The sequence below is a fragment of the Triticum urartu genome, chromosome 7, assembly GCF_003073215.2.
Source record: "Triticum urartu cultivar G1812 chromosome 7, Tu2.1, whole genome shotgun sequence".
In the NCBI taxonomy this organism is placed as follows: Eukaryota; Viridiplantae; Streptophyta; class Magnoliopsida; order Poales; family Poaceae; genus Triticum; species Triticum urartu.
In genome coordinates this window covers 47,023,404-47,033,204 of record NC_053028.1, presented here as the reverse complement: position 1 = coordinate 47,033,204, position 9,801 = coordinate 47,023,404, and the positions used below count along the sequence as shown (strand labels likewise).

At 44.9% G+C, this 9,801-nt stretch overlaps 1 protein-coding gene across 1 annotated transcript; it reads left to right on the top strand.

The window, feature by feature from the left end:
• The first annotated feature begins 7,342 nt into the window (after positions 1-7,342).
• On the top strand, positions 7,343-9,027 carry LOC125521762 (alpha carbonic anhydrase 7-like). The gene is made up of 4 exons (XM_048686826.1): positions 7,343-7,947; positions 8,122-8,289; positions 8,463-8,516; positions 8,784-9,027. Exons 1-4 carry the CDS (start codon positions 7,426-7,428, stop codon positions 8,868-8,870), a joined length of 831 nt encoding a protein of 276 aa, XP_048542783.1. The 5' UTR covers positions 7,343-7,425; the 3' UTR covers positions 8,871-9,027.
• The last annotated feature ends 774 nt before the right edge of the window (positions 9,028-9,801 follow it).

The following is a 9,801-nucleotide window of genomic DNA, read 5'->3' as shown; positions in this document are numbered from 1 at the left end:
AGAAAAAAATAAAGCAGAAAAGAAAAAAAAACTATAGCAGAAAGGAAAAACTATATAAAAAAACTACTCAAAAATAAATAAAAGAAAATAAATATAGTAGAAAAGAAAAAAAACTACTCAGAAATAAATAGAAGAAAAAATAAAGCAGAAAAGAAAAAAAAATATTTGCTATTTTTTATAGAAGAAATAAATAGAAGAAAATAAATATAACAGAAAAGAAAAAACTATACAAAAAACTACGCAGAAATAAATAGAAGAAAATAAAGAAGAAAAGAAAAAAACTATAAAAAAAATTGGGGCGCTGCCCTGTGGGCCTGCTAGGCCACGGGCGTGCAATTACAGGCCCTAAAGGCCCAGCAGACTCACAGGGCAGCGCGCAGAAGTTAGGCTCACAAGCATGCTATATAGAGGAGTTCAAATAGGCAGCCGTGGCTGGGTTTATAAATCAGTGTGGCTGCCCTTCGCCCGACAAGGTGGGACCAAACTTTGTGCACCGCGGAGTGGCAGCGCTAGGCCTTCAGTTTTCATCCCCCACTTCGTCTCCAACCGCGCGCGCCGCTCGATCCCGTCGTCGTCGTGTCGCCGCCCGTCGCCCGCTGTCTGTCATCGTCACCCGTCGCCCGCCGCCGTCTGTCGTCGTCGCCGCGCCCGGTACGTCTCTCCCGTACGCCGGCGCCTCCGCCCCGTACGCCGGCGCCCCCGCCCCGTACACCGCCGCCCCCGCCCCGTACGCCGCCGCCGCCCCCGCCCCGTACGACGCGCGCCGCCCCCGCTCCGTACGCGCCGGCGCCCCCGTGGCGTACTGTGCATGCACATACGTACACACACACGTATACGTATACACGCAGTACACACACATACACATACATACACATACAATTTTTTTTACTAGTTGAATAATTAATATAACTAGTTTATTTTTAGTAAGAAAATAATCGAACTACTTTATTTAGGTATATATATATGAGATTTGAACTAGTTGAATAATTAATATAACTAGTTTATTTTTAGTAAGAAAATAATCGAACTACTTTATTTAGGTATATATATGAGATTTGAACTAATTGAATAATTAATATAACTAGTTTATTTTTAGTAAGAAAATAATCGAACTAGTTTATTTAGGTATATGAGATTTGAACTAGTTGAATAATTAATATAACTAGTTTATTTTTAGTAAGAAAATTTAGGTATCTGAGATTTAATGATCTAATTAAAATATTAGTTGTTAATGAGTTTTTCTGTTTATTTAATTTTTTATATATTTTTAGTTTATATAAATGTTACATTAATGTCGAATGTTAGATGAATTAGATAGAAAGTTAAAAATATAGTAATGTCAATTGTTAGAGATGAATATAGTTAGATATATTAATATCAAATGTTAGATGAATATATATTTGAATTAGCTAGATATTAATTAATGTTAGATAGTAATAAGTGTTTAATGTTTCACCTATATGAACATAGGAAATGTCATCTGACGACGAAAAAGATTTCATTATGTGCGAACACTGTGAAGACCAGCGCGGCCTATGCGACAGAAATTTCCTTATTGATGGTAGGCGCTTCAGCATCAAGCTGGATGAGACATTCGAAGTGGATACAGTAAGTCACAACGGCAATTATTATTTGAATGCAAAACTTATGTTTCATTTGCTTCAACTTATAATTTTAAAGCATGACTTATGCTTCATTTGCTTCAACTTATAATTTTAAATTTTACTATTCTACTAGCGCATCCCCTGCCATGCAAGAATTTTTGTCTTGGATAAGATAAGTTTTAGTGCTATAGATGATATGGAGGTAAAGAGAGTTTACTTGAAGACCGAGCATGGGTATACTTTCAACGTCAAATTATATAATGGAGACATATACACCCATTTTGGATGCAAAACCTGGCAAGCACTATGCAAGGCTTATGCATTTGAGCCTGATATGGTTATCACCTTTGATATTCGTCCGGAAGATGATATTGAAGGTAATATAGACATCTGGGTCGATGTGCAAACGCCTCCAGTTCTACCATTATGTGAGTTTTTCTCAACCATGCATGCATATGTTTATGTGTTTGATACAGTTTATTCAAAAATAGTTGACAACTAATTTGTATTGTCAGCTTATTTTGGTTCAAGCAAACATGTCCAGCGCTTAGTAAACAGGACCTACTACTGCCCCGGGGCTGAACTAAACTGCGAGGAGATAAGTCATTATGTTTCATGGCTTGAGGATCTTCATACTGTCAAGACAAATTTTCTTCCTGAACTTAGAAATGTTAGTACTCAAAACGTGCGACCGATAGTGATCGTATTGAACTACAGTCACATCTATAATCGAAAGATGGTAAGATTTTTACTATTTGTCCTTAGTGCATCTTTTGCATACATTATTTTTGAAGATAAACTTTCATTGCTAAGTATATTAATTACTATACGATGTTCTTCAACAGGGACTCCCCCATGACAGTTGTGCCTCAGTGTATCGAGACAAAAGGTCGCATGTCAATGGTTAGCTTACGACCAAGATTTCCTACATTGCACATGAGTACATTCAGGATTTCTGAAAGCGCAGAATGCTTAATAGTGAAAGATTGGAGCAAAATTGTTAACGATCGCAGAGAAGTACTAGGGGGCAGCAAGGAGAAGCGCAACCCAAGATTAGGAGACAGATTCATCTGCATGCTCCAGTGTGATGAATCAGGAGAGCTATACATGTTCTATGCTATTCTACCTGAGAGGGAGCAGCAGGAGTGATTTAGCTAGTTCATGCTCTTAGTACTTGTCCTCTCTCATGTCCGTATTGTCCTGAACTTAATTAATCTCAAATAGTGATTTGCTTGTGAACGCTTATAATATCATGACCATGTTGAACTCGATGATATCTTTACTTCTGTTACAAGTGAATGTTTCTTCTTTAAGCTAGCTAGTGTTGGTGATGATTAGATAGCGGTAATGACTATGATGATTAAATAGTGGTAATTAATGACGACTACGATGATTTTTAGCTAGCTAGTATATATATACTGTTGTTGGTGATGATATGATGCAAGAGTTTATTTATTTATTAATATGTGATGATGATGATGATGATGATGAGTTATTATATATATCATTTATGAAAGAAACCGCAAATTAGTTTGAACTGGATGGATCCTAGCTAAGTGATCAAGTATATATATATATACATGCCATATCCATATCCATATCAAGTATAACAACATATTATAACGTAAAACAATCCTAAATTAAATTGATAACACAAATTTAAATGAAAAATAAAAATAAAACAAAAAACCCATAAACATTTAGTAACGGTTGGTGTTACCAACCGGTACTAAATGGCTCCCGGCCCCTGGAGCTGGCTCGTGCCACGTGGTTGCCCTTTAGCACCGGTTCGTGCTGAACCGGTACTAAGGGGGGGGCTTTAGTGCCTACACTTTAGCACCGGTTACGGAACTGGCACTAAAGGGCCTTACGAACCGGTGCTATTGCCCGGTTCTACACTAGTGTCGGGTCCCCCTGGCCCACATGTCATCCTCTGTTTACACTTATGTGTACAGAGAGCTGGGTACCCATAGCATTTTGTTATTAATTTTCGAATTAGTAATAATTTCAGATTAGTGCTAAAACTTTATTAATTCGTATAAAATAATCCGTAACTCGGATGCAAATGTTTTCTATATGAAAGTTGCTCAGAAAAATACAACGGATCCGAATACGCGGTCCGTTCATCTGTCACATGCCCCTAGCATGTTGAACATGGAACCGTCCCCCTCTTTTGATCTGTCCGAAAAATACCAAACGCCGGGAAAGCCTCTGCGGATGTTTTCCCTCTCCGTCTCCAACATGTAATACTGCGTTAGGTCACCCCTAGCACCGCGTTTTGCCATGTTATGAATTGTGATGCTATGTTTGCTTTATGTTTATTGTTTCTTCCCCCTCTTTTCTCTGGTAGACCCCGAGACCACTGCCAGTGCCACTGTGATCGTCTACGTCACCGACGACCCCTCCTTCTTGCCAGAGAAATCAGGCAAGCCCCCCCCCCTTAATCACCAGATATCACCTACTCTTCTCTCTACTGCTTGGATTAGAGTAGTGTAGCATGTTACTGCTTTCCGTTAATCCTATCCTGATGCATAACCTGTCTTTGTTGCTACAGTTATTGATACCTTATCTGCGATCCTAAATGCTTAGTATAGGATGCTAGTTTATCATTAGTGGCCCTACATTCTTGTCTGTCTGCCATGCTATACTATCGGGTCGTGATCACTCGGGAGGTGATCACGGGTATAAACTTATACATATATGATACTTGTGGTGACTAAAGACGGGTCGGCCCGTAGAGTACCCGCGAGTGATTCACGGATTGGGTCCGAAAGGACGTTTGTCCCGACGGGCCTCTGAGTGGATCTTTGTGGCAGAGCGACAGGGTAGGTTGAGACCACCTAGGAGAGAGGTGGGCCTGGCCCTGGTCGGCGTCCGCGGTTGTTTCAAAATAACACGCTTAACGAGATCTAGGTATTTGATTTGAGTTTGGCCACTGGCGTATACGCACTAACCAACTACGCGGGAACAGTTATGGGCACTCGACGTCGTGGTATGAGCTGAAGCCATCGTGACATCATCGGCTGAGTGGCGCGCGCCGGGTTGGACTGGAACGCCTGCTCTTGTATAAGGGAGGCTAGGTCTGCTCGCCGGCCGCGTACGCAACATGTAGGTGTGCAATGGGCGATGGGCCCAGACCCCTGCGCCATAGGATTTGGACCGGCGTGCTGCCTCTCTGTTGTGCCTAGGTAGGGCTGCGACGTGTTGATCTTCCTAGGCCGGGCATGACCCAGAAAAGTGTGTCCAGACAAAGGAGATCGAGCATGTTGGGAAATGTGGTGCACCCCTGCCGGGAAGTTGATCTATTCGAATAGCTGTGTCCCTCAGTAAAAGGACGACCCAGAGTTGTATCTTGACCTTATGACAACTAGAACTGGATACTTAATAAAACACACCCTTCCATGTGCCAGATACAACCGGTGATCGCTCTCTCACAGGGCGACGAGGGGAGGATCACCGGGTAGGGTTATGCTATGCGATGATACTTGGTGAACTTACCATCTACTCTCTTCTACATGCTGCAAGATGGAGGTTGCCAGAAACGTAGTCTTCGATAGGACTAACTATCCCCCTCTTATTCCAGCATTCTGCAGTTCAGTCCACATATGCTACCCCTTTTTCCATTTGATACCAATGCATGCATATGTAGTGTAGCTCCTTGCTTGCGAGTACTTTGGATGAGTACTCATGGTTGCTTTGCTCCCTCTTTTCCCCCTTTCTATACCCGATTGTTGCGACCAGACGTTGGAAGACGCCACCGTTGACGACGACTCCTACTACACTGGAGGTGCCTACTACTACGTGCAGGCCGCTGACGACGACCAGGAGTAGTTTAGGAGGATCCCAGGCAGGAGGCCTGCGCCTCTTTCGATTTGTATCCCAGTTTGTGCTAGCCTTCTTAAGGCAAACTTGTTTAACCTATGTCTGTACTCAGATATTGTTGCTTCCGCTGACTCGTCTATGATCGAGCTCTTGTATTCGAGCCCTCGAGGCCTCTGGCTTGTAATATGATGCTTGTATGACTTATTTTATTTGTAGAGTTGTGTTGTGATATCTTCCCGTGAGTTCCTATTCTTGAGCGTACACGTTTGCGTGTATGATTAGTGTATGATTGAATCGGGGGCGTCACAATCTCCAGCCCGGCCTTTGGACTGTTTGGAAAGAAGGAACCATCATCCTTGTCGTGCAAGACAAGGAGTCCGGATCATCTTGGAATCCTCCACACTGGCCTTAGACCGACTAGGCTTATATAAATCTTGGATCCAGGCATCCTTTATAAGCCAGGGTCCAGGCTAGTTGATAGGCATCTTAACCTTCACACTTTGGCATACCTACAATCCTAAAGACCACACCTTTATTGTGTACATCCTATCCAATTAATAAAATAAGAGCATGCGTAGGGTTTCACCTCAAGAGTGAGGGTTTGAACATGGGTAATGTATTTTCTATTTTCCATCTGGCTTTTTCTGGCTAGTCTCGATACCCTCCAAAGGGTCTGCCGGAATCCAAACTGACAACGGCGCACCATGCACGGGTCGTTCTTCCCGGAACCGAGATCCACATGGGATTTGACATCAACCGTGTTGCCTTTCCTCTAGGTTAGATGTTTGCTTTCGGGAGATCCGCACGGGGCAGATCGAGCCGTCAACACCTTTGAGTCACGCTAGGATCTCTTGTTTGGAATCCACCGAGGGTTCGAGAAGACCGAATTCCCGTGGACCTTCCACTGTTTTGCGCCACTTTGTGGGATTTCAAACGTCCGGACCGGTCCAACACACGTGCTGGTTTGCGCACGAATAGGTGATCAACGCTGGAGTTGCCCTAACTCATACCTAGGGGGTTTTGCTGACGTGATAGGACCAATGGTGTAGGGGAGGATTCCTGCATTTGGAAAGAGTCAAGAAACCACTGCGAAGCACGCATGGATGCATGCACCGGGGGTGGTGAAGCTGCCGGCCGACTGGACGGACATGATTGTTTATCAACCAAGTGGTGCATGTTGGTATTCACAGAATTTTTTTATGCATACATCAGCACACTCGCTAGACCAAGTGCGCTATATTTTTAACGTGCCCTCTTGTGCCACATTAAATAAAACACCTATAAAAATTGCTGAGTACTCTATAAAAATCTTGTGAAGCTACAGTGAGAGCCATATCTCGCAGTTTCTATGAAATTGCTGGGTCTTGTTCAAAGCACTGGACTGCGCGTGGGCAGGTCTGGACGATGAACCTCGTGGGTAACACGTAGGGGTGTGAAACGTCTGTACCAAATTTCTTTGTCCTTCCAGAAGCACGATCGTGGGAGCAGGTCTGAACAAAAAACACTCACTGTAGTACAGCGTAGGAGAGGATCGGTGATATGCGATCGATGATGCAAAATGGTGTTGTCCAACAACAAAATGGTGTTGTTCCAAACTTGAGAGATAATGACAAGCCGTGCGGCTTCTCACCAAACCCCGACTTTTTTTTATCGCACAAGCGTGTCCCTATCCCACACGGTCCGGGCCGTTCATGCATGCTTCCTTTCCGTGGAACGAATGGGACGCCGGCGATGTTTACTTTGCTTCCTGGTGCTGTGTTGGTCAGTACCTTACCGTAACTCCGTAAGGGGTAGCAAAGTTGACAGACAGGTTTGAAACGTTCCAACCTAACTCGGCAGACGGCCATGACCCATGACATTCTCTCTGGTTCTCCACGGTATTTATACCCCACCAGCTCTGTCCCCGGTCCAACACACACAAGAGGAACTCACCAGCTCCACGAGCAGAGGAGCCGACACCCAACCCAGCACCAACGCGCTCCGAGCACACCAAGACAACATGCGTCCATCTCGGGACCTCCGGCTGTGCGTGCTCCTCCTCCTCTTCTCGGCCTCCATCCTCCTCCCGACAGCCAGAGCCCAGCAGGAAACCGAGGAGGAGGAGGAGTTCAGCTACTCGCTGGACGCGGAGAACGGGCCGGCGCACTGGGGCAAGATAAAGGAGGAGTGGTCTGCATGCGGCAAGGGCAACATGCAGTCGCCCATCGACCTCGCCAGCCCGCGTGTCTCACTCGTGCGCGGCCTCGGCTACCTCAACCACACCTATGTCCCCGCCAACGCCACCATCGTCAACCGCGGCCACGACATCATGCTCAAGTTCGAGGGCGACGCCGGGAGCGTGTCGATCGGCGGCACGCCCTACTTCCTCCGGCAGCTGCACTGGCACTCGCCCACCGAGCACAGCGTCAATGGCCGCCGATACGACATGGAGCTGCACATGTTCCACCAGAGCGCCCAGGGCAAGGCCGCCGTCATCGGCGTCTTCTATGAGATCGGCGCCCACGACGCCTTCCTCCACAAGGTGCCTCTCTTTTCTCTCTTGCTTCTTTTCTTTAGTTAACCAACCAGGATATAAATTAAGCTTGATTAACTAAAGCCAACACGGCAACATGGGACTTAACTTAATTATAAGTAAGCTTAACTAACACCAACATGGCAACATGGGACTAATTCTAATCTTGTACTACGAACACAGCTGGAGCCATACCTGGAGATGATAGCGGATCGGAAGGACAGGGAGGAGAAGATGGGGATGATGGACCCGAGGGGCGCCAGGGGAAAGGCCAGCGTGTACTACCGCTACGTGGGCTCCCTCACCACCCCGCCCTGCTCCGAAGGTGTCATCTGGACCATCGTCAAGAGGGTACGTCCCGTCTCTCTGTTCCACTTTTGATTGATCAGAATTTGATCAGTGGAACGCACGCCAGCTAGATGCGTGCACAAGTCTTATTATACACTATGGTTGGTGAATGATGAGGGAATTCATATATATTGTTTCTGAAATTTATCTTTTTCTCTATCTGGTTCAATTTGCAGGTCCGCACCGTGTCGAGGCACCAGCTGGAGCTTCTCCGGGAGGCCGTCCACGACGTAAGTTTTTTTTTCGGTTTCCCCAGACCCCAATCCTTTTTTCTGGACCTCCAATCTTTTTCTTGAAAGCGAAATCTTATTCCTCCTGGTGCATTAACCTCTTGTCTTTCAGCACTTTACGGTCTTTAAACTCGTGTCAGATGGTAGACCTTAACCGTGGACGTCTAGAAATTCAACAGCAACATGAAAGCCGCCTTTAATTTGGTTGATCTCGACCCATGGACTAGAAAAAAAATTGGACTGATTTTCCTTCAACCCTACATGCAGGACATGGAGAAGAACGCGAGGCCCCGTCAGGAGGTGAACAGCAGAGATATCAGCATGTTCCGGCCTTTTGAGCAGAATAAACATTGATTATTCGCTAGGGTCGATTATCCACTTAATTAGTTTGCTGTAACAGCTATTGTATATGTACATGGTTATACCAATTTTTGTAATTCTTTCTACTCATATTACCATATTAGATGCCTTGTGTCCGGTTACTGAATAATAAAGGAGCACGTCCCGATCATGTCCGTGCATGTGTGTTGGTGTTGTGATTTCGAGATATTTCGCGAATGATTGTTGGTGGGTACTACTCCATGACTCATCCAGCAGCCACTGCCATTATAAATGAAAGAGTCTGCTGCTGCTAGCCATCTGGTGTTGTCTCCTCGAAGAATTATGCCAGGAATAGTTTAGCTCAAGAAATTAAGGCCAGGTTCGAATATTCGTGAATGTTACCAACAAGATTTTTATTCCTGAATCCATTTGGCTATTGTTTTTCTAGGTATCCGGTCAAGTTGAGTGTGGCTCATAAAATAATAAAGATGGATGTCTACCTCGATACGCTAGTGGATTTCACCGGTACGATGATGATGCGAGATCAGACTTGTCCCGCATGTGCCATGGACACCGGCATGAATTTAGCAGTCAAATCTCGTGACAAAGAACATGAGCATCCAATGTAATTATTGCTGGCCCTTTTCAGAAGCAGGCGATCTGAAAACTGTTTGTGAATAGTGACCATTTTGGAGAATAATGGGGAGCTGGGGGTTGGTGAGCGGCCGAAATCAACGTTTTGACCTTATCAGGAAATCATAGCACAAAATAAACTCGACACAAGATTATTTCCCAATCTAATCTTTTTAACAATGACATAGCCCATAATGTTTCATCCCCACACAGAAACGCCAAGCCAGCTCGCGTTGCTGCCCTGGCCCCACTCACTAACGTGGCAGGCTCGAAAGTCGAAACGTTGAGCCAGATTGCGTTTTTAAAAACGCCAGGGGCTTTGGCGTTTCTG

Coding starts and splice junctions, on each gene's coding strand:
- LOC125521762 (XM_048686826.1), top strand. CDS start 7,426: ATGCGTCCATCTCGGGACCTCCGGCTGTGCGTGCTCCTCCTCCTCTTC. Junction 7,948..8,121: donor ACGACGCCTTCCTCCACAAG/GTGCCTCTCTTT, acceptor CTACGAACACAG/CTGGAGCCATACCTGGAGAT. Junction 8,290..8,462: donor TCTGGACCATCGTCAAGAGG/GTACGTCCCGTC, acceptor TTCAATTTGCAG/GTCCGCACCGTGTCGAGGCA.